The 24,873-nt window shown below is 40.5% G+C and overlaps 1 protein-coding gene across 1 annotated transcript in view; it reads left to right on the forward strand.

Moving 5' to 3' along the window:
* The first annotated feature begins 1,984 nt into the window (after positions 1 to 1,984).
* The window catches only part of LOC105605487 (uncharacterized), a 44,247-nt gene continuing 21,358 nt past the window's right edge, over positions 1,985 to 24,873 (forward strand). Inside the window, exons 1-2 of the mRNA XM_060407984.1 lie at positions 1,985 to 2,048; positions 4,179 to 4,574. Coding sequence (XP_060263967.1) covers positions 1,985 to 2,048; positions 4,179 to 4,574 — 460 coding nt within the window. The remainder of the gene's footprint in view (positions 2,049 to 4,178; positions 4,575 to 24,873) is intronic.

Below are 24,873 nucleotides of genomic sequence, written 5' to 3' on the forward strand. Positions count from 1 at the left end.
CCACATGCCGGCCACCAGCTGTGGCCTTTCCACACTGATATGAGGGTTCCAGAGGGTACCTTCCTGCTTACCCTTCAACTGTAGACCAGCTCTGGTTCTGCAGACTGGCTCTGGTGCTGGTAAATTAGCAAACTTCTCTGCCTTCAGAAGGTTCCCCTACACTTTCTCCAATGATATGTGATCTCCAGGCTTGGGGAGGAACCCCCATTTTAAGTTTGTCTTTCTTTGGGAATGCTTCTTAAACCCAGGATACCATATGGAGTTTTACTGTATCCTGTATATTCTACATGTGTCATGGTGTTGGAGAAGACTCTTGAGAGTCCCGTGGACTGCAAGGAGATCCAACCAGTCCATTCTAAAGGAGATCAGTCCTGGGTGTTCTTTGGAAGGAAAGATGCTAAAGCTGAAACGCCAGTACTTTGGCCCCCTCATGTAAAGACTTGACTCATTGGAAAAGACTCTGATGCTGGGAGGGATTGCAGGCAGGAGGAGAGAGGGCCGACAGAGGATGAGATGGCTGCATGGCATCACCGACTCGATGGACATGAGTTTGAGTGAACTCCCCGAATTGGTGATGGACAGGGAGGCCTGGCGTGCTGCAATTCATGGAGTCACAAAGAGTCGGACTCGACTGAGTGACTGAACTGAACTGGACTGAACTGTGTTTAAACATTATGTTAAATTTTATGTTAAATTTCCCCTGACCACTGTGTACTTTCCATCTCCTGATTGGATCCAGATTGCTACAGAACACAACACCTACAGCAAATATCATTCTTGGAATTACTGAAAGCTTCCTTGTGAGAGCTGCATCAAGGTGTCCACTATCACCCAGAGAATATAGTAGGTTGGAACAGAAGGAACAAAGTGCTCGGAAAGGAAGAAGCAAGACTGGCATTGTTTGCAGATGGTATGACTCTGTACGCTAAATTCTACAGGCATTTACAGAGAAATTGGTACAATCAATAAAAGTTCAGGTAGCTGTTCACAGGATAAAATATTAACATACAGAAGCCAATTTTATTCTCTTTACCAGCAACAGATTTACAAAATGAAAATTCAAAGGCACTATTTGCAAAATACGAAGTGCCTAGGATAAAATGCTATCTTATGGGGGGGGGGGAGAAATATTATTGGGACATATTAAGGAAGTTTTTATTAAAAGGAAAGGTACACCAAATCCATTAAATCACATTCTACATTATAGACAAGAAGTCAAATCCAAAAGTGCAATGCAATCCTAATTAGAACCCTAGAAAGGATTTTGGTTGAACTTTTTCTGATGAACTGATAATTGAAATGGACTCGAGAGAGGCCAAAAATAACCTATATATTCTTGAAGAACAAGGTATATCCAAATATCAGAATTGACTTTAGATTTGTAGTGATGAATACTGATATGTGGTATTTTAAATAGACAGATAAATTGGGCCATGGGGCTTAATAGAGAGTACACAAAGTAGCCCATACATAGGTAGGTGTTTGATTTATGACACATGTGGCACTGCAAATCTGTAGGAAAAGGGCAGATTTTTCAATGAGTGGTTCACTGAAATTAGGAGAATCAATAGAAGTTTAGGTAGCTGTTCACAGGATAAAATATAAAAACGGAAAGAAACCCTACTCAACATTATACACACACATCACTTGTAGCTGGATTATGACCTAACTGTGAGAGGCAAAACCATAAATATTCCAGAAGACAAGATAGAGAATAGTTCCATGGCCCCAGGGCAGGGACAGATTTCTTAAAACAGAAAAGCACTGGCCATAAGCAGAAGAATGATAAATTTTGACTATGTTATCATTAAGTATGTTATATAATTAAGTATGTCTTGATTAAAGTCTGTTCACAAAGCACAGCACAAAAGAAAATACAAACAACAAAGCGAAAGATTATTTTAGCCACACATATAACTGGTATTGAAAACACATAAATAACTCACTGAATCAGTAAGAACAAGATGGAAAAGAGAATAGAAAAATGGCGAAAGAGTTCAACATGAACAGGCTTTTCATAGAAGAGAATGTCCAAAAAGTTCATAAAGGTGAGAATGTGCAAAAACTTAATAGTAGTGATAAACAAGTAAATTAAATGTTGGCAATACTTGGTGTAGATGAAGATGTGCAGGCAGAGAAACTCTCTGTGTTGCTGCTGGGATTACATGTTGTTACAACCACTACAGAAAACAATTTGTCACCATGCAGAAAAGCTGAATATATGTATAACTATGGGCCAGTGATTCTGTTCTTGCATGTATACCTAAGAGACTTCTAAACATGAGTCCCATGAAAAACGCCCAAGAATGTTCATTGTACCATTGTTCATAAGAAAAAGCTAAAAGCATTGTTAGAAAAAAAAAAAAAAAGCTAAAAGCATCCTAGCGTTCACACAGTGTAGAATGGTATAATCATGTCAAAATTACTTTGCTAAAATCATGCATTGGAATGCTACTCAATGATGGAGACAAAAGATCTAAGGCTACTAGGAACAAGATGGAGGAGTCTCTCAAATAAATATAGAGTGAAAGAAGCAGGCCATAAAAGGGAGCATGCAGTATGATTCCTCTGATACAACTTCAAATAAACTGTATTGCATAGGAAAGCATACAAAAGTTGTAAAGAAAGTGAAAGTGAAATCGCTCAGTTGTGTCCGACTCTTTTGCGACCCCATGGACTGTATAGCCTAACAGGCTCTTCTGTCCATGGTATTTTCCAGGCAAGAATGCTGGAGTGGATTGCCATTTCCTTCTCCAAGGGGTCTTCCCGACCCAGGGATCCAACCCAGGTCTCATGCATTGCAGGCAGACGCTTTACTGTCTGAGCCACCAGGGAAGCCCTTATGAAAGTTGTAAGGTCATCTTTTTTTAGAAAAGCACTGAACTGATTATCTAAACCTGGCATATATGTTTTATGCACTTCTCTATTTGAAAAAAAAAAAAGCTTCCTCCAAAAAAATGTAATGATGATTACATTACAAAAATATGTAATGTAGAAATTTTGATGAGATTTGAACTGTTATGGATGAAAAACTTGATCTTTTCATCGAGAGATTAGCAAGTGTCCTTTATCATTAAAAGAGGAGAAAGAAGGAATTATTTAAACTGTCGTTTAGCCACTAAGACATGTCCGGCTCTTTTGCGACCCCATGGACTGTAGCTGGCCAGGCTCCTCGGTCCGTGGGATTTCTGGAGTGGGTTGCCATTTCCTTCTCCAGAGGATCTTCTCGACCTAGGGATGGACCTGTGTCTCCTGCATTGGCAGGTGGATTCTTTACCACTGAGCCACCAGGGAAGCCCATTTAAACTATAGCTATCCCATAATCTAGTCATCACTTGAAACCTTTTTCTTGCCAGATAATTCACCCTGTATTTATATCGATTTCCAACTCACTGATGACAGACAAATTGGAAGATCATCATCAACATTAATAAGATCATTAGGCATCACAGATCAAATCCATTACAGTGAGACTAGGCCACCACACTTAAACGCAAGCAGGCACACCTGCTTGGGCAGGCAAAAGGCATCTGTGGCTTTTTCTCAGGAGAGCCCACTACAGTAACTTAGGGTCTAACCTTGTCACATTTCACCAGTGCTGTTGTCCAGAGACCTCCACGTGCTGGAGGATCTAGAGTAACCTGAGCAATGGCCTCATCATGCTGTGAGATTAGACATGAAATTTAGCATGGTGTACCCAATGGTGGAAGAGCAAAGAGTTGGTTTAGGTTGTGCATCTTATAGGGAGAACCCAGGAGTAGGTTGGGCTTTCCAGATTTCAATACAAATTGGTTCATCCTTTAGGCCTTGCATTTCTCGGGTCAACAGTGCTACTCTGTTTTGACCTCACCTCTTACTCTGCACCAGCAGGTTGAAAAATGTAACTATCGTCCTGAGGACATTGCTCAAGACAGTTCTGAATGTGGAAGCAAATTTTTTTAAAAGGCATCATTTTCCACTGTGTATTCTCTCAGGAACTTTGTCACCTATCAATCCAGCCATCCATCCAATACACAATGTTTAACACATGGTAAGTGCTAACTGCCATGCTCAGCACTGGGAAGAGCTGGGGTGTGTATGTTTATACCGTGCGGTATCGATTTATGTAGGTAAGATACCTAAGGTATTCACTCCAGCACTTTTTACTGAAGTGAACTGCCGCTTCCCCTGTATCTCAGAAGACCTCCTTGATTTCCTACTAATATTAACAGTGGAACTTATTTATGTACACGAGGCTCTGCCCCTGGGACTTCTATTCTGTTCTAGAGACCCAGTACAAGGATATTTAAATCACGGTGGCGTTAAACACATTTTAATATCTGATAGGGCCAGTTTCTGCGCAGTGCACATTGTTTTTTCCCCTTGCAGGACTGTGCTGGGCCGGCGGCAGGGGGCGGGGTTGAGCCTCCTCCGCGGCTCTGGTTCCAGTGGAGCTTCAAGGACGCGGAGATGGAAACATCCCAGGCTGCTCTCGGCTGGCGCGCCGCACCCGACAAGGCGGCGGCAGCGGCGGCGGCGGTGGCGGTGGCGGTGGTGGCGGCGGCGATGCCTTCTTTCTGGTGCTGTTGGACCCGGTGGGTGGAGACGTAGATAACGAGGGCGCTGGTCGGGGCGCAGGGCCCGTGTGGAGGGGGGCAGGCCGCGATGGGCCCAAGGCTCCTGGGGTCGAAAGCGGCGCGAACCGCTAGGGCCGCTCTGCGCTGGGCCCCAGCTGCCTGTCGGCTATCCCCGCCCCAGACCCAGATCCCCGCCCCAGGCCTGGGTCCTGCCAGAGGCCTTCATGGGCACAGTCCCTATTCACACCCAAAACCTGCTGTCTTGCTTGGAGAATAGCGTCCTCCCCCTGGCCACACCCCAACCGCCAGCCTGGGTCACCTTTTTTGCCACATCCTTGGCAACCTTTGTTATTTCTGTTCTTTTTGATGATAGCCATTCTCACAGGCGAGGTAATACCTCCTTGTGGTTTTGATTTGAGTTTCCCTGATGATTAACGATGCTGAACATCTTTACGTGTGCCTGTGGGTCATCTGCATTCCCTCTTTGGAAACATGTCTATTCAGTTCTTCTTCCCATTCTTAAATCAGAGCACTTTTGTTTGTTTGTTTTGATGTTAAGTCATTTGAGCTGCTTATATATGTTGGGTATTAACCTTTTATTGGCTGTGTCAATTGCAAATATCTTCTTCCATTTAGTAGGTTTTGTTGTTTATGGTTTCCTTTGTTGTGCAAAAGCTTTTAAATTTCATTAGGCCCCATTGGTTTATTTTTGCTTTAGTTTCCTTTGCTTTAGGAGAGGGATCCAAAACATTATTGTGATTTATATCAAAGAGGGTTCTGCCTATGTATTCCTCTAGGAGTGTTAATAGTATTCAGTCTTCATTTGAATCTTTAATCCACATTGAGTTTATTTTTGGATATGGTATTAGAGAATGTTCTCATTTGATTCTTTTACATGTAGCTCTCCCGTTTTCCCAGCACCACTTGTTGAAGAGACTTTTTTCTCCATTGTGTCTCCTGGCATCCTTTGTCATATATTAATCGACCATAAGTGTGTGGATTTATTTCTGGGATCTCTATTCTATTTCATTGATGGATATGTCTAGTTTTGTGCTAGTACCATACTGTTTTGCTTACTATAGCATTGAAGTATAGTCTGAAGCCAAAGAGGATGATTCCTCCAGCGGTGTTCTTCTTTCTCAAGATTGTTTTGGCTATTCAGAAATACCATATCTTCTTTTTTTCATTAAACTATAGTTGATTTGCAATACTGTGTCATTTTCAGGTGTACAGCAAAGTGATTTAGTTTTATATGTGTGCATACACACATAAATCACTATATAATGACATATATATATACACATACACATATATGCTTTTCAGATTCGTTTCTAGTATAGATTATTACATGGTATTATTACATAGTTTCTTGTGTTATACAGTAGGTCCTTTTGGCTTGTTTATTTTATATACATTAGTGTGTATCTGTGAATCCCAAACACCTAAATTTTCCCTTCCCCCTCCTTTCCCCTTTGGTAACCATATGTTTGTTGACAAAGTCTGTGAGTCTCTTTCTGATTCCACTATATGTGATATCATGGGATATTTGTCTTTCTCTGACTTGTAGTACTTCATTTAGTATGATGAGCTCTAGGTGCATCCATTTTGCTGCAAATGGCATTATTTCATTGTTTCGTATGGTAAGGAATGTTTCATTATCTATATATTTGTATGTATGCATATGTATTTATACATGCCATGTCTTCTTTATCCACTCACCTGTCGATGACCATTTAAGTTGCTTCCATAACTTGGCTATCATAAATAGTGCTGCTATGAACATTGGGGTGCATGCACCTTTTCAAATTAGAATTTTAGTCTTTTCCAAATATGTGCCCATAAGTGGGATTGTTGGATTACATGATAATTCTATTTTTAACTTTGTCAGAACACTATGCAGTGTTCTTTTTAGTGGCTCCACAATGTACATTCACAGTGTCCTCCTTAGTGGCTGCACAATGTACATTCCCACCAACAGTTTAGCAGGGTTCCCTTTCCTCCACACCTTCTCTTTTTGATGATGGCTATTCTGACTGGTGTGAGGTGACACTTTGTGGTAATTCCGATTTGCATTTCTCTAATAATTAGTTATGCGAACCGTCTTTTCATGTGCCCTTTGGTTGTCCTTCTAGGGAAAATGTCTATTTAGGTCTTCTGCCCATTTTTTGGATTGGATTGTTCATTTTTTTTTATATTGAGTTGGATGAGCTCTGTATATTGTAGAAATTAATCCCTTGTCAGTCATATCATTTTTAATATTCTCTCCCATTCTGTAAGTTGTCTTTTCATTCTGGACATGAATTTGAGCAAACTCTGAGAGAGCGTGATGGACAGGGAAGCCTGGTGTGCTGCAGTCCGTGGGGTCACAAAGAGTCGGACATGACTTAGCGACTCAACAACAACAAATGGTCAATTAATCTATGATGAAGGAGGCAAGACTATACAATGATGAAAAGACATTTGATGTCTTTTCTTTGATGGTTTCCTTGCTGTGTAAAAACTTCTAAATTTAATTAGGTTCCATTTGTCTATTTTTGCTTTGCTTTCCTTTGTTTTAGGAGATGAATCAGCTCCTCCCCACCCCAAAATAAAGAAAGAAAGAAAGAAAGAAAAGATTGCCACGATTTATGTCAAAGAGTGTTTTGCCTATGATTTCCTCTAGGAAGTTTAATGTATCTGGTTTTCCATTTAGGTCTTTAATCCATTTTGAGTTTATCTTTGGACATAGTGTTAGAGAATGTTCTAATTTAATTTTTCACATGTAGCTGTCCACTTTTCCCAGCACAACTTATTGAAAGTGACTGTCTTTTCTTCATTGTATAGTCTTGCCTCCTGCACCATAGATTACTTGACCATTTGTTGTTGCTGAGTCACTGAGTCCAACTCTTTGCGATCCCATGGACTGCATCATGCCAGTCTTCCCCACCCTTCAATATATCCCAGAGTTTGCTCAAATCCATGTCCACTGAGTCAGTGATGCTATCTAACCACCTTACCCTCTGTCACCCACTTCTCCTTTTGCCTTCTATCTCTATCAGGATCAGTGTTTTTTCCATTGAGTTGGCTCTTTGCATCCACTGGCCAAAGTATTGTAGCTTCACCATCAGCATCAGTCCTTCCAATGAATATTCAGGGATGATTTCCTTTAGGACTGAGTGATTTGATCTCCTTGCAGTCCAAGAGACACTCAAGAGTCTCCTCCAGCACCATAATCGAAAGCATTAGTTCTTTGTTGTTCAACCTTCTTTATGGTCCAACTTTTGTATCAGTACATGACGACTGGAAAAACCATAGTTTTGACTATAGGAACCTTTGTCAGCAAAGTAATGTCTCTTCTTTTTAATCCACTGTCTGTGTTATACAGTGGAAGTGAGAAATAGATTTAAGGGACTAGATCTGATAGACAGAGTGCCTGATGAACTATGGATGGAGGGTCCTGACACTGTCCAGGAGACAGGGATCAAAACCATCTCCAAGAAAAAGAAATGCAAAAAAGCAAAATGGCTGTCTGAGGAGGCCTTACAAATAGCTGTGAAAAGAAGAGAAGTGAAAAGCAAAGGAGAAAAGGAAAGATATAAGCATCTGAATGCAGAGATCCAAAGAATAGCAAGGAGAGATAAGAAAACCTTCCTCAGCGATCAATGTAAAGAAATAGAAGAAAAGAATAGAATGGGAAAGACAAGAGATCTCGTCAAGAAAATTAGAGATACCAAGGGAACATTTCATGCAAAGATGGGCTCAATAAAGGACAGAAATGGTATGGACCTAACAGAAGCAGAAGATATTAAGAAGAGGTGGCAAAAATTCACAGAAGAACTATAGAAAAAAAAATCTTAACGACCCAGATAATCAGACATCTTGGAATGTGAAGTCAAGTGGGCCTTAGGAAGTATCACTATGAGCAAAGCTAGTGGAGGTGATGGAATTCCAGCTGAGCTATTTCAAATCCTGAAAGATGATGCTGTGAAAGTGCTGCACTCAATCTGACACCACATTTGGAAAACTCAGCAGTGACCACAGGACTGGAAAAGGTCAGTTTTCATTCCAATCCCAAAGAAAGGCAATGCCAAAGAATGCTCAAACTACTGCACAATTGCATTCATCTCACACGCTAGTAAAGTAATGCTCAAAATTCTCCAAGCCAGGCTTCAGCAATACACAAACCGTGAACTTCCAGATGTTCAAGCTGGTTTTCGAAAAGGCAGAGGAACCAGAGATCAGATTCCCAACATCTACTGGATCATCAAAAAAGCTAAAGAGTTCCAGAAAAACATTTATTTCTGCTTTATTGACTATGCCAAAGCATTTGACTGTGTGGAGCATAATAAACTGTGGAAAATTCTGAAAGAGATGGGCATATCAGACCACCTGACCTGCCTCTTGAGAAACCTGTATGCACGTCAGGAAGCACCAGTTAGCACTGGACATGGAACAACAGACTGTTTCCAAATAGGAAAAGGAGTACGTCAAGGCTGTATATTGTCACCCTGCTTATTTAACTTATATGCAGAGTACATTGTGAGAAACGCTGGGCTGGATCAAGCACAAACTGAAGTTAAAATTTCCAGGAGAAATACTAATAACTTCAGATATGCAGATGACACCACCCTTATGGCAGCAACTGAAGAACCTCTTGATGAAAGTGAAAGAGGAGAGTGAAAAAGTTGGCTGAAAGCTCAACATTCAGAAAACTAAGATCATGGTATCCAGTCCCATCACTTCATGGCAAATAGATGGGGAAATAGTGGCTGAATAATTTTTTTGGGGGGGCATCTAAATCACTGCATATGGTGATTGCAGAAACATGAAGTTAAAAGAAGCTTAGTCCTTGGAAGGAAAGTTATGACCAATTAGTCAGCATATTCAAAAGCAGAGACATTACTTTGCCAACAAAGGTCCGTCTAGTCAAGGCTATGGTTTTTCCAGTGGTCATGTATGGATGTGAGAGTTGGACTATAAAGAAAGCTGAGCACCGAAGAATTGATGCTTTTGAACTGTGGTGTTGGGGAAGAGTCTTGAGAGTCCCTTGGACTGCAAGGAGATCCAACCAGTCCATCCTAAAGGAGATCAGTCCTGGGTGTTCACTTGAAGGACTGATGTTGAAGCTGAAACTCCAATATTTTTGCCACCTGGTGCAAAGAGCTGACTCATTTGAAAAGACCCTGAGGTTGGGAAAGATTGAAGGCTGGAGGAGGAGAAGGGGACGACAGAGAATGAGATGCTTAGATGGCATCACCGACTCAATGGACATGAATTTGGGTAAACTCCGGGAGTTGGTGATGGGCAGGGAGGCTTGGTGTGCTGCGGTTCATGAGGGTGCGAAGAGTTATACATGAACGAGTGACTGAACTGAACTAGGTTTGTCACAGCTTTCCTTCCAAGGACCAAGCGTCTTTTAATTTCATGGCCGCAGTCACTGTCTGTAGTGATTTTGGAGCCCAAGAAAAGAAAATCTGTCACTGCTTTCACCTTTTCCCCTTCTGTTTGCCATGAAGTGATAGAACTGCATGCCATGATCTTAGTTTTCTTGACTGAGGTTTTTTTTTTTTTTTTTTTTAGGTTTAAGTCAGCTTTACACTCTCCTCTTTCACTTTCATCAGGAGGCTCTTTAGTTCCTCTTCACTTTCTGCTATTAAGGGTAGTATTATCTGCATATCTGAGGTTGTTGATATAGGTGACTGGTTTTATCTCTGGGATTTCTATTGTGATCCCATGGTCTGTATTTCTGTTTTGGTGCCACTACCATGCTGTTTTGGTTACTGTAGCTTTGTAGTGTATTGTGAAGTCAGGAAGCCTGATTCCTCTAGCTCCATTTTTCTTTCTCAAGATTGCTTTGACTGTTCTAGGTCTTTTTTGCTTCCAAACAATTTGTAAACATTTTTGTTCTATTTCCATGAAAAATATCATTGGTAATTTGGTAGATATGGCATCGAATCTGTTAGTCAGTTTGGGTAGTGTAGTCATTTTCCCAATATTGATTAATCCACTCCAAGAACATGGTATATCTCTCCACCTTTTTGTGTCATCTTTGATTTCATTTACAAATCCTTATAGTTTTCTCAGTACAGGTCTTTTGCCTCCTTAGATATGTTTTCTTCTTAGGTATTTTTATTATATATTTTATGTGATGTAAAGTGGGATTGTTTCTGTAATTTCTCTTTCTGATCGTTCGTCATTAGTGTATTAGAATGCAAGAAATTTCAGTGTGTTCATTTTATATCTGGCAGCTTTACCAAATTCATTGATAAACTCTGGTAGTCTTCTGGTATCATCTTTATGATTTTCCATGGTTACTATCATCTCATTTACAAACAATGACAATTTCACTTTTTTCTCCCATTTTTGATTCCCTTTATTTCTTTTTCTCTGATTGCCATGGCTAGACTTCAAAATTCTTTTGAGTGGTAGTGGCGAGTGTGGCCATCTCTGTCTTGTTCCTGGTCTTAGACAAAATGCTTTCAGTTTTCCGCTGTTGAGAATGATGCTTGTTGTGGGTTTGTCTTTTATATCCTTTATTATGTTGAGGTAGGTTCCCTCTGTGCTCACTTTCTGGAGAGTTTTTAATCATAAATGGTGTTGAATTTTGTTGAACGTTTTTCTGTATCTGTTGAGGTGATCATATGGCATTTGTTCTTCCATTGGTTAATGTGGTGTATCACATTGACTGATTTCCATATATTGAAGAATCCATGCATCCCTGGGATAAATCCCACTTGATCATGGTGTATAATTCTTTTAATGTGTTGTTGATATATGTTCTAGAGAGGTTTTATCATAAATGGATGTTGAATTTTGTCCAAAGCTTTTTCTGCAGATACTGAAATGATCATAGGGCTCTTACTCTTCAATTTGTTGCTGTGGTGGTATATCACAGTGATTTTTGTGTGTGTGTGGATATTGAAAATTCCTTGCACCCCTGGGACAAATCCTACTTGATCATGATGTATGATATTTTTTTATTTTTTATTTTTTTTTTTAGTTTTTTATTTTTTTAAATTTTAAAATCTTTAATTCTTACATGCATTCCCAAACATGAACCCCCTCCCACCTCCCTCCCCATAACATCTTTCTGGGTCATCCCCATGCACCAGCCCCAAGCATGCTGCATCCTGCGTCAGACATAGACTGGCGATTCAATTCACATGATAGTATACATGTTAGAATGTCATTCTCCCAAATCATCCCACCCTCTCCCTCTCCCTCTGAGTCCAAAAGTCCGTTATACACATCTGTGTCTCTTTCCCTGTCTTGCATACAGGGTCGTCATTGCCATCTTCCTAAATTCCATATATATGTGTTAGTATACTGTATTGGTGTTTTTCTTTCTGGCTTACTTCACTCTGTATAATCGGCTCCAGTTTCATCCATCTCATCAGAACTGATTCAAATGAATTCTTTTTAACGGCTGAGTAATACTCCATTGTGTATATGTACCACAGCTTTCTTATCCATTCATCTGCTGATGGACATCTAGGTTGTTTCCATGTCCTGGCTATTATAAACAGTGCTGCGATGAACATTGGGGTACATGTGTCTCTTTCAATTCTGGTTTCCTTGGTGTGTATGCCCAGAAGTGGGATTGCTGGGTCATAAGGTAGTTCTATTTGCAATTTTTTAAGGAATCTCCACACCGTTCTCCATAGTGGCTGTACTAGTTTGCATTCCCACCAGCAGTGTAGGAGGGTTCCCTTTTCTCCACACCCTCTCCAGCATTTATTGCTTGCAGATTTTTGGATCGCAGCCATTCTGACTGGTGTGAAGTGGTACCTCATTGTGGTTTTGATTTGCATTTCTCTAATAATGAGTGATGTTGAGCATCTTTTCATGTGTTTGTTAGCCATCCGTATGTCTTCTTTGGAGAAATGTCTATTTAGTTCTTTGGCCCATTTTTTGATTGGGTCGTTTATTTTTCTGGAGTTGAGCTGCAGAAGTTGCTTGTATATTTTTGAGATTAGTTGTTTGTCAGTTGCTTCATTTGCTATTATTTTCTCCCATTCAGAAGGCTGTCTTTTCACCTTGCTTATATTTTCCTTTGTTGTGCAGAAGCTTTTAATTTTAATTAGATCCCATTTGTTTATTTTTGCTTTTATTTCCAGCATTCTGGGAGGTGGATCATAGAGGATCCTGCTGTGATTTATGTCTGAGAGTGTTTTGCCTATGTTCTCCTCTAGGAGTTTTATAGTTTCTGATCTTACATTTAGATCTTTAATCCATTTTGAGTTTATTTTTGTGTGCGGTGTTATTTTTTAATGCATTATTGAATTTGCTTGACGAGTATTTTGTTGAGAATATCTTCCTCTGCAATTTTTTGGAATGGTTTCAGATGGATCAATATCAAATCTTCTCTAAATGCTTGATAGAATTCACCTTTGAAGCCTGGGTCCTTGTTTTGTGAGAATTTTAAATTACTGATTCAATTTTAGTATTGGTAACTGGTGTGTTTTTATTTTCTATTTCTTCGTGGTTCAGTCTTAGGAGATAGTACCTTTCTAAGACTTTGTCTTCCTCTTCTATGTTGTCCATTTTATTGGTGTATAGTTGCTCATTGTGGTGTCTTATCATCGTTTGTATTTTGTAGTTTTGGTTGTAGCTTCTTTTCTATTTCTGATTTTACTGATGTGGGCCCTCTCCCTTTTTTCTTCATGTGTCTGGCTCAACGTTTATCAATTTTATTTATGTTTTCAAAGAACCAGCTTTTAGTGTTATTGACCTTTTCTACTGGCTTCTTTTTTTAGCTTCTAGTTCATTTATTTCTGCTCTAATCTTTATGATTTCTTTCTTTCTACTATCATTGGGTTTTGTTTGCTCTTCTTTCTCTAGTTGGTTTAGTTGTAAGCTTTGGTTTTTTATATTAGATTATTTTTGTCTCCTGAGGTAAGTTTGTGTCACTAAAAACTTCCATAATGGAACTGTTTCTGCTATGTCCCATACATTTTGGATTGCCATGTTTCCATTTTCAGTTGTCTCTAGATATTTTTTAGTTTCCTCTTTAATCACTTCAATGATCCATTGGGTGTTTTGTAACATAATTTTTTTAGCCTTCATGTGATTTTGTTGGATTTTCTCATTTTTTGTTGTTGTTGTTGTTGTTCGTTTGTTTTGGTAGTTGATTTCTAGTCTCAGAGGTCTGTGGTAAGAAAAGATGTTTGTATGATTAAATTTTTCTTAAATTTACTGAGGCTTTCTTGTGGCCTAGCGTGTGATCTCTTATAGAGAATGGTTCATGTTCATATAAAAAAGAATGTGTAATCTCTTGCTTTCAGATGGAATGCGCTCTGTCTCTCTCTGTGTGTGTGTGTGTGTGTGTGTGTATATATATATATATATATATGTTATCGGAGAAGGCAGTGGCACCCCAGTCAAGTACTCTTACCTGGAGAATCCCATGGATGGAGGAGCCTGGTAGGTTGTAGTCCATGGGGTCACTAAGAGTCAGGCAGGACTGAGCGACTTCACTTTCACTTTTCATTTTCATGCATTGGAGAAGGAAATGGCAACCCACTCCAGTGTTCTTGCCTGGAGAATCCCAGGGACGGGGGAGCTGGATGGGCTGCCGTCTGTGGGGTCACACAGAGTTGGACATGACTGAAGCGACTTAGCAGCATATATAAAAATATAAATATATATATATATATAAATTAAGATAAAATTAAGAGCATTTAATATGTAATGTGTTAATTCAGGCCTGTGTTTTCTTATTCATTTTCTGTCTGGATGATGTGGGGTTGATGTAAGTGGGGTGTTAGAGTGTCTTAGTATGATTGTGTTAGCGTTGATTTTTCCTTTTATTTCTGTTAGTATTTGTCTCATATATTGAGGTGCTCCTTTTTGGGTGTATATATTTGCAATTGTTATATCTTCTTGTTGGATTCATGCTTTGAACATTATGTAGTGTCCTTCTTTGCCTCTTGTAGCAGTCTCAAGTACATATTGCCTGATATAAGTATGGCTTCTCCAATTAATTTTTTAAAAATTTCCATTTGTTGGAATACCTTTTTCAATCACCTCACTTTCAGCCTGTATGTGCCTCTAGATCTGAAGTAAGTTTCTTGTAGGCAGTTTATATCCAGGTCTAGTTTCTGATCCAGTCAGCCATTCTGTCTTTGGTTGGAGCATTTAATCCATTTATATCTAAGGTAATTATAGATAAGTGTGTTTTTCTTGCCATTTTGTTAATTGTTTGGGATTTGTTTTCCTTTTTGGTCTTTTGTTCTCTTCTCTTTTGGTTTGATGACTATAATTAGTGTTATGTTTCTATTTCTTTTTTGTGTTTATATCTATTATACATTTTCATCTTCCAGTTATCATGAGGCTTTTTTATATCAGTCCATATATATATATATATATATACATATATATATATACATGATTGTTTTAATTTGCTGATCTCTTTAATTTTAAACACATTTTAGAAACCCTGCATTTGTACTCTCCTTGCCTCATGATGACTGTTTTTGAAATCATATTTTGCATCTAACTGCTTTGTGGATACCTTGGCAACCCACTCCAGTACTCTTGCCTGGAAAATCCCATGGACGGAGGATCCTGGTAGGCTACAGTCCATGGGGTCTCGAAGAGTCTGACATGACTGAGCGACTTCAATTTCGTGCATTGGATGAGGAAATGGCAACCCACTCCAATATTCTTGCCTGGAGAATCCCAGGGACAGAGGAGCCTGGTGGGCTGCTGTCTCTGTGGTCGCACAGAGTCAGACACGACTGAAGCGACCTAGTAGCAGTAGCAGTAACTGCTTAGTGGGGAGACAGTAAGTTTTACTCTTTTTTTTTTTCAATTCCTTTTAACCTTCCTACCAACTTTGTGTGGATGATTGCCTACCTTTACCATATGTTTGTCTTTATCAGTGAGCTTTTTCATTTCCTAATTGTTTCCAGTTGTGGCCTTTTCTTTTTTCTTAGAGACGTTCCTTTACTGTTTGTTGTAAATCTGGTTTAGTGGCGGTGAATTCTTTTAGGTTTTGCTTGTCTATAAAGCTTTTGATTTCTCCATCAAATCTGAACAAGAGCCTTGCTCAGGAGAGTAATTCTCGGTTGTATTCTAGGTGGTGGTTTTCTCTTTCCTCAGTTTAAATGTATAGGGCCACTCTCATCTGGCTTGCAGAGTTTCAGCTGAAAAATCAGGTGATAGCCTTATGGGAAATTCCTTGTTTCTTATTTCTTGCATTCCCCTTGCATCTTTTAACATTTTCTCTTTATCTTTAATGTTTTTCATTTTGATTACAATTTGTCTTGGTGTGATTCTCTTTTGGATAATCCTCTAAGGGACTTCCTGCAACTCGTGGACTTGGGTGACTTTTTCCTTCCTCATGTTATGAAAATTTTCAATTATTATCTCTTCAATTATTTTCTCAGGGCTTTTGTCTCTGTTTTCCTTCTGGGGCCTGCATAATGTGAATATTAGTGCACTATTCCAGAGGTCTATTAAAGTGCCCTCATTTCTTTTCGTCCTTTTTTGTTGTTGTCATCCAGCAGCAGTGAATTTCAGTGCTCTGTCTTCCAGCACACTGATCCATTCTGCAACATTTAGTCTACTGTTGATTCCTACAGTAGGTATGTAAAAAATTCCTAAGGTATTTTTTATTTCACTTATTGTATTCTTTATCTCTGCTTGGTTGTTCTTTGTATTTTCTAACTTTTGTTAAAAACTTGTAACTTCTTATCCTTTGCATTCATTCTTCTGAATTCTTTTGTTATCTTATTGTCATTACTGTGAACTCTTTTTCATGTAGACTGCCTATCTCCACTTCACTTAGTCCTTCTTCTGGGGTTTTATATTTTTCCTTCATCTGGAACATATTCTTCTGCTGCCTCATTTTGCCCAAGTTGCTATTTGTGTTTTCATATATGTGGTAAGTAGCTACATTTCTTGATCTTGGAGAAGTGGCCTTATGTAGGAGAAGTCTTATATGTCTCAGCCATGTACTCCCCTCTGAGCACTCATGTTTTATGATCTAGGGGTTCCCCCAAATGGGGCTGCACATGTGCTTCTGTTATCGCAGGCTGACTACATAGATGGTCTGGTAGGCTTGGTTGACCCCAAGTCCTGTTGGTTATGAGGGCCTGTTTTGTGCAGGTGGTGCTGGTTGCTATTCATCAGAACTTGGTCACAAGTGCCTGGCTGTAGAACCCAAGGTGGCTCTGGGGCTAGTGCTGACTCGCTGGTGAATGGAATCAGGATCCCAAAGACTTTAGGGTTGTTTCCACCCAAGGGCAAGTGGAGTCATATCCTGAGGACCGTATTGGACTACTGGCAGGCAGGAGTCTGGTTATAGGCCCAGGGATCTCAGAACTCATTTCAAATCTTTACTGGACGAGGGAGTCCTGACAGAGTGGGATTTGGGGTCCAGGAAGTCCTACACTTTGCGTTGGCCTGATGGTGGACAGAGCCAGGACCCAGCTGTCCCCAGGTTATGGTCTGGCCTACTATTGTCAGACTCAGTGTGCAGGATCGTAATTTTCTTGTTTCTGGTGTCTGCTCCTTTGTGGGTGTGGATGCTCTAGAGGCTAGTGCAGGCTTCCTGGAACAAAGGGCCAATGCCTGTCCACTGATGAGTGGAACTGGGTCTTAGCCCTGTGGAGGGCAAGGCTGTGCCTTGGGGCATGTTTAGATGACACTACGGGTACAGGAAGTCTTTAGACATCCTCTCTGCTGATGAGGGATTGTGTCCCCTTCAGGTTGTGTTTTGGCCTGATGTGGACCATCACTGTTGCCTACAGGCTACTGGGTGGGACTAGGTCTTGGAGCTAATGAATCAAGGTGAAGGTGGAAGCCACCAGCTTCAGTGTTCAAGTAGTTAACTGTTCCTAAATATGTCTGTCACCAGTGTCCATGTCCGAAGGGTGAGCCATAGCTGAACCCTGCCTCTCCAGGAGACTCCCCAAGAGAAGCAGGTAGTTCTGGCCTAGGCTCCTGCCAAATTACTGCTTTTGCCCTAGGTCCCTATGTGCATAAGATTTTGTGTGCACCTTTTAAGCGTAAGGTCTTTATTTCTCCCAGTCCTGTGGGGTCCTGTAATTAAGCCCCAGTGGCCTTCAAAACCAGATTTTATTTTAATCTCATCTTTCCAGGGATGAACCCCTGGGCTGGGGAGCCTGATTGGGTGGGGGGGGGGGCTCAGAACTCTCTGTCCTGTGGGGAAAACTCTGCAATATATTGTTGTTATTGTCCAGTTTGAGGGTTGCCCTCTTGGGACATACGGGATTTGATAATATTGCCAGTTCACCCCTCCTATGCATCCCCTTGTGGTTACTTCTTTGTCTCTTGTTGTAGAAGATATTTTCTGGAAGGCTCCAGTCCATTTCATTAATTGTTGTTCTGCAGATAGTTGTGATTTTGGTGTGCTCATAAGAGGCAGTGAGCTCAGAGACTTTCTACACTGACAACATGGCTACCCTCTCCAATCATCAGTCATCTGTTGGTGGGCCCTTGGATTGCATTGATTCCTTGGCTATTGTAAATAGTGCTGCTATGAACATTTGGGTACATGAACCTTTTCAAAATAGTGTTTCACTTTTTTTTCTTCCATATATACCCACAAGTGGATTTGCTAGATCATACAGTAGTTCTATTTTTAGTTTTTAGAGGAATCGCCACACTGTGTTCCAACAGGGACTGTACCAGTTTGCATTCCCATCAACTATGTGGAAGGAGTCCCTTTCCTCCACACCCTCTGTAGGACTTATTGTTTGTAGATTTTTGGATGATAGCCATTCTGACCAGTGTGAGGTGATACTTTGTAGTTTTGATTTGCATTTCTCTAGTAATTAGTGATGTTGAGTACTTTTTCATGTGGTATTTTGCCATTTGTATATTTTCCTTCAAGAAAGGTCTATTTAGATCTTTCATCCATTTTTGGCGGGGCGGGGTATTCAGTTGTAGGAGATGTTTGTATATTTTAGAGGTTAATCCATTTTCGGTAGCTTTGTTGCAAGGATTTTCTCCCATTCTGAGGGCTGTCTTTTCATTTTGCTTATGGTTTCCTTTGCTCTGCAAAGGTTTTTTAAGCTTAATCAGATCTCACTAATCAAAATTTATTTTTATTCTCTTTACTCTAGGATGTGGGTCAAAAAAGATCTTGCTGTAATTTATGTCAGAGAGTGCTGTGCCTATGTTTTTCTCTAAGAATTTTGTAGTATCTGGTCATACATGTAAGTCTTTAATCCACTTTGACTTTATCCTTGTGTAGCATGTTAAGGAGTGTCCTTATTTCATTCTTTTACATGTAGGTGTCCAGATTCCCCATCACCATTTATTGAAGAGATATTATTTTCTTCATTGTTAATTCCTGCTCCATTTGTCATAGATTAGGTGACCAGAGGTCCATGGGTTTATCTCTGGATTTTTTATCCTGTTCCATTGGTCTATACTTCTGTTTTGAGGCCAACATCATGCTGTTTTGATTAATGTAGCTTTGTCCTGGACTCTGAAGTTATGGGGCCTGATTTCTCCAGCTCCAATTTTCTTTCCCAAGAGTACTGTGTCTATTCAGGGTCTTTGGTGCTTCCGTACACATTTCTAAAAAGTATTATAATTCTTAGAAAACTGCCATTGCTAATTTGATAAGGAATGCCATGAATCTATAGATTGCTTTGGGTAGTATGGTCATTTCCCCAATATTGATTCATTCAATCCAAGGAGATGGTATATGTGCAGAGAAATAGAGAAAAGCAAGAGAATGAGAAAGACTAGAGATCCCTTCAAGAAAATTGGAGATATCAAAGGAACATTTCATGCGAGGATGGGCGTGATAAAGGACAGAAATGGTAAGGACCTAAAAGAAGCAGAAGTGCTTAGGAAGAGGTAGCAAGAAAACACAGACAAACTACACAAAAGAAGCTCTTAGTGACCCAGATAACCAAGATGGTGTGGTCACTTACCTAGAGCCAGACATCCTGGCGTGTGAGGTCACTTAGTGTGGTGTGAGGGCCTTAGGAAGCATTACTATGAACAAAGCTAGTGGAAGTGATGGACTTCCAGCTGAGCTATTTAAAATTCTAAAAGATGATGCTGTTAAAGTGCTGGACTAAATATGTCGGTGAATTTGGAAAACTCAGCAGTGGCCAAAGAATTGGAAAAGATGAGGTTACATTCCAATCCCAAAGAAGGGCAATGCCAAAGAATGTTCAAACTACTGTACAATTGTGCTCATTTCACTTGCTGGCAAGGTAACCCTCAAAATCCTTCAAGCTAGGTTTCAGCAGGATATGAACCCAAGAACGTCCAGGCGTCCAAGCTGGATTTTTGAAGAGGCAGAAGAATCAGAGATCACATTGCCAACATTTGTTGGATCATGGAAAAAGCAAGGGAGTTTGAGAAAGAAATATCTACTTCTACTTCATTGACTGCACTAAAGATTTGACTGTGTGGATCACAACAAACTGTGGAAAATACAGCCTTGTGAGGGTGATGTGTATAACTTAATGAAACTATGAGTCATGCCATGCAGGGGCACCCAAGATGGATGGGTCGTAGTGGAGACTTAGTGGAGAGTTCTGATAAAATGTGGTCCACTGGAGGAAGGAACAGCAAATCACTCCAGTATTCTTGCTTTGAGAGCCCCATGAAGAGTATGAAAAGGCAAAAATTCACCCAACTGATGTCAGGCCTAAGGCATCTATTAAGTTTCACTGAATATTAGGTTCTAGTTTTGTTAATTAAGATCTGTATTTACTAAGACTGATTTCTAAAGGTATTTCCTTGTGGTTATGTTATATTGCTAAGAAGTTTAAGTTATTAAAAAGGGCACTCTGAGTTTGTTTCTGAAGCTTATCTCAGTAAGCAGTCTTTGAATAAAAATCAGATGCTCCAGGATCTACAACCAGGAGATTAACAACAGGCTATAGTCATTTAGCAAAGTAAATCAGATGTTATGAATATGTCACTGGGCTACACCTTGAAGTTCTTGACTGAAGTTCTTACTGATGATTCTACTATTACTTCTAACTATATTGTTTTCTATACTGCCTGCTTCAAGAAGTGTTGTTCCTTACATTATCAAGTGTGTGACTGAGCCATTGATATAATGATGGTGTACAGTTCCATATGAAATCCATAATTATAATGGTGTGACTCTATATGAGAAGCAACAAGACAGAATATTTTCCTGGACCAAGAGACTAGTGAGATAGATGTGGTCCAGAGACTTTTGTTACTCACAGGGCCTAGTCCAGTAATAACACATTGAGTGGCCTATCAGTGAAATCTTTGACAGACCTGGGAATGAACCTTCCCAGCACCATGGGACAAGATGGTAATGAATGCTCTACAAACCATGGTCAAACTCATGGCCATAAAAGGGCTCTGCTCTGGTAACTGGCACTTGCTATCTGCCTCTACAAAGATTAACTCATGGACACTATAGCTGCTGACCTTCAACATCCCCTGAAAGGAGTTCAGGGTGAAATCAGAAGTTAGGCACTCGCTCTGTGCTCTGGAAAAATGGACAAAACAGGCCTTTGGATAGTTAGATATTTTCAGGTAAAGATTTTCTTGAGCCCAAATTCTTGCATCTTCTCATACCTAGAAAAATACTAAAATTGTTAACGGTGACAACTACTTTGGCTGATACATTAATACCACAGTAAGAAGCCAAGGCCTAAAAAAAAAAAAAAAAAAAAAAAAGAAGCCAAGGCCTACCTGGACAAACTTTGACAACTGGCTAGGTAAAGCACCTGTCTACATTGGGTTATAGACTCATTCACCTGAAAAGAAATTATAAGATTTATTTTGTCTGTTAAATTTCAGGTTTTCATTATTTCAACTACTTCTAACTAGGTTTGTTTTACCTACATTCAAAATGTATGTGAACACACCAGATGGCTCCATTCTTAAAAATAGGGCAGCCCAAGTGTTGACTCTATCTAGACCAGGATCAAAGTTACTACCAAATTTAACCTGATTCATATTCTTGCTTGGACTGCTGATTACAGTAATTCATCTACTGATATTTGGTCTCTGCCTTTTAATCTACTTATCTAGTTTGTTCTTCCTAAAGGATACAGTGGCTTCCCAGACAAAGTAAAAGTGATGCAGAGATTCTGGTCACTCTTCAAAAAGGACTCCCCTGATGTTCCGCCATGGTTACAGATACAATCTTGGTTTACAAGCTCTCCTTTGTGAAAAACTATCTTGACTATAATCATTGTAATCATTCTGTTTTTGCTGTTTGCTCCTTACATATATAACTGTGTATTTATTACTTGGGGCCCTTGGATCAGAAACCCTAAATAAAAGGGTAAGGAGAATATGTTGCTTCAACCACTTAGGGTCAACCCCTCACCTGCAGGAAGCAGTTACTGACAGATTTCTCTGCCCCTTTCCCCTCAGCAACAATATTCTCCTAAAATAAAAAGGGGGAAATGAGAGAGTTAACTTAGGCATGTTGATAAGGAGTCAAAGCCTAAGGCCCTTTTAAGGAGGAGATAAACATTCTTTCTTTTTCACATTCTTTGCTTTAGATATGTAGGCCTTGTAGGCAGCAGTATCTCTTATTCAAGGACATGCCCCCCCCCCCCTTTTTTTTAAAGCTTTGGATATATGTTATGGGAGAAGATCTGGATAAAAACTTCCACAGCTGTAGCTCTGGGTTAATCTGTTCCTTCTGGCTAATCTCGTGCTGATGTCATCCCAGGAGGTATGTTACAGGAAAGGGTCTGGAAAAATTCTTGCAGTCTTGAGGTATCTTTTATCTATTCTCAGCAGCTAGTTGAGAAGTGTATAAAGCCTTGCTTATACTAGTGAGGTGGGTTCTCTCCTCCCTTCTGATGTCTATGTCAGAAGCTTTTTCTGTTACTTTCACTTTAAATAAAATCTACACAATGCTCCAAGTGACTGAGACCGTCTTTGGTCCCAGAGTTAAATCTTCTCCTTTGGAGACCACGAATCCGGTGGCACCGTTACCATTCACCATAAGCTGTCACAACTCTACAGTCAGTATTCATGTTTGTCTCATGCCAAGCACCACAGAAGCTGAAGCATTATATAGACCTTCTTATCAACTTTCTATAGCCATCTAACAGAGAATATTTAAAATGTGATTTAAGGTTATCCTGTCTTATTCAAATTGTGTAAACATTCTACTCACATAATTTGAATAGGACAGAATCTTTGTGACCCCATGGACACTAGTTTGCAAGTCTCTGCTATTCATGGAATTTTCCAGGCATGAATACTGGAGTGGGTTGTCGTTTACTCCTCAAGGAAGTCTTCCCAACCCATGCCTCATGCATCTCCTGCACTGGGAATGTTTGGGAAGCCCCAAACATTCTACTTAGGCAAGGTCAAATGACCTGAGAGACTTACCATTTTCAAAGTTTTTTCCCTTATATTGTACTTTCCTTGTCATTGAAAGGTCCAGACTCTCTCTACACCATATAATTTGTTTAGCATATAACACTTGTCAGTATTTAATATTATTAATTTCCTCAAAAATCAAAATCCATCTCATTCATTCCTCATTTCTTTCACTGATTAAGTTTGTTACATGCTTAGCTGGTGTCTGGGGCTGATAATCCAAAACCTTTGCCTCACACATTCAAAAGTCTAGTGGTGAAAATGATATAATGAAATAATTGCAGCCTTATGGGGAGAATGTTTGATTAAGGTCTGATGGGAGTACAGTTGAGAAAAGATGTATATCTGCCTTGGAAGTGTGAGAAATGGTGGACTTTTAGCCAGATATCAGACAATGAGGAATGAGTAGTAGTAGCAAGAATCAAAGAAAGTGCCAGAGGACTCAAGATGCACACACAGGTGGGGTAGGAAAAAACAAAAAACATCTAAAAGTTCCCAATGGAACTTAAGATATTCCCCAAAGTTAAGGTTTGTGTACCTATGGAAAATGGAGACATGAGCCTCAAGAAGCTGATATGGACACACACAGTTTTAAATGGTTCTATGACTGGAAATGCTATTTAAAAACAAAAGCTAGAGACAAAAGCAAAGACTGGGCAAACATTGCCACTTTTATCACAGAAAATGTTTTCACAGCCACAAATGATGGGATAACCTAAGAAAATAATTACAGAAATTAAGGTGCATAGAGCACAGAGCTGGAACCAAGATGTAATTATCTAAAAAAGGAGTGATCACTAATTATTTCAAATGGGGAAGAGGAAATTATGTTCTTAAAATTCATGGGGAAAATTCATACACAAAGTTCTCTGTTCCACCATTATCCTATGAAGGGAGCCCCAGAGAAATCATCCCTGGAGGGAAAGATACACAGAGTGGAATTCCTGGTACAGAGTGTACTTATCCTGTGATGGGGAGTGGGAGGGGTAGCGGAAAGCCTAGTGGGTGTGGCCTTGCGTGGCGTCCAATATGACGTCACAAACATCAACCGTACCCAACGGCACCGTGGGCTGAACTGGCGCCAGAGACAGCTGCGTCTGGTGAGGAAGCTTGCCCTTTGTACCCCTAAGGTAAAAGCCATGGGAGCACTAAACAGTCGGATGCCCTGGAACAGAGTGGGGCATGCCCCAGACGAGCCAGGTGCCCCTGAGGGGGAGGAGGAGGCCGAGGAGGCAGTGATAGAGGAAGGGGAGGAGAATGAAGAGGCCAGACCCAGCACTAGTCAAGGGCGCCACAAGCGGAAGACAGGCCCAGAAGGGCAGCTCGCAAAAGCACCCCACCGGAAGCGAGCAAAAGACAGTTTAGAGTACATTTATGAGACACTTTTTCTGAGAGGAGAAGGGAGTGACGTGCAGATCCGTGCCCTGGGGGAGGCGTGGAACTTGCACAAGGTCTACTTGTGCCAGTCAGCATACTTTGCTAGCATGTTCAGTGGTGCGTGGCGTGAGACATCCATGAATACTGTAGAGTTGCAGATGCCTGACGAGAACATTGATTGTGAGGCGCTACACGAGGCTTTAGGTTCCCTGTACCGAGGCTCTGTGCGCGTCCCACCCGGTCGAGTGGTCCCCATGCTGGCCACAGCCAGCATGCTGCAGCTGGACAAGCTGATTTGGCAGTGCGGAGAGATAATGAAGGAGACCGTCAGTGATAAGACCGTGTGCAGCTACTACTACTCTGCTGAGAGCTACGGACTCCAGAACATCAGGGCCATGTGTCTTCAGTGGCTGCTGGATAACCTGATGACCCAGCACAGTGAGGAGTTATTGAGAGAAGTTAGCCTGGATCTCATGAAAGAGATCATTGCCTCTTCAGACCTCTTCGTGATGGAGGTAGAGATGGATGTGTACACGACGCTGAAAAAGTGGATGTTCCTGCAGCTGCAGCCGACATGGAGAGGCCCCCGCAGAGACCTACTGTCTGACGCCAACTCGTGGTTTGCCGGGTC

Source organism: Ovis aries, chromosome X (genome assembly GCF_016772045.2).
Source record: "Ovis aries strain OAR_USU_Benz2616 breed Rambouillet chromosome X, ARS-UI_Ramb_v3.0, whole genome shotgun sequence".
In the NCBI taxonomy this organism is placed as follows: domain Eukaryota; kingdom Metazoa; phylum Chordata; class Mammalia; order Artiodactyla; family Bovidae; genus Ovis; species Ovis aries.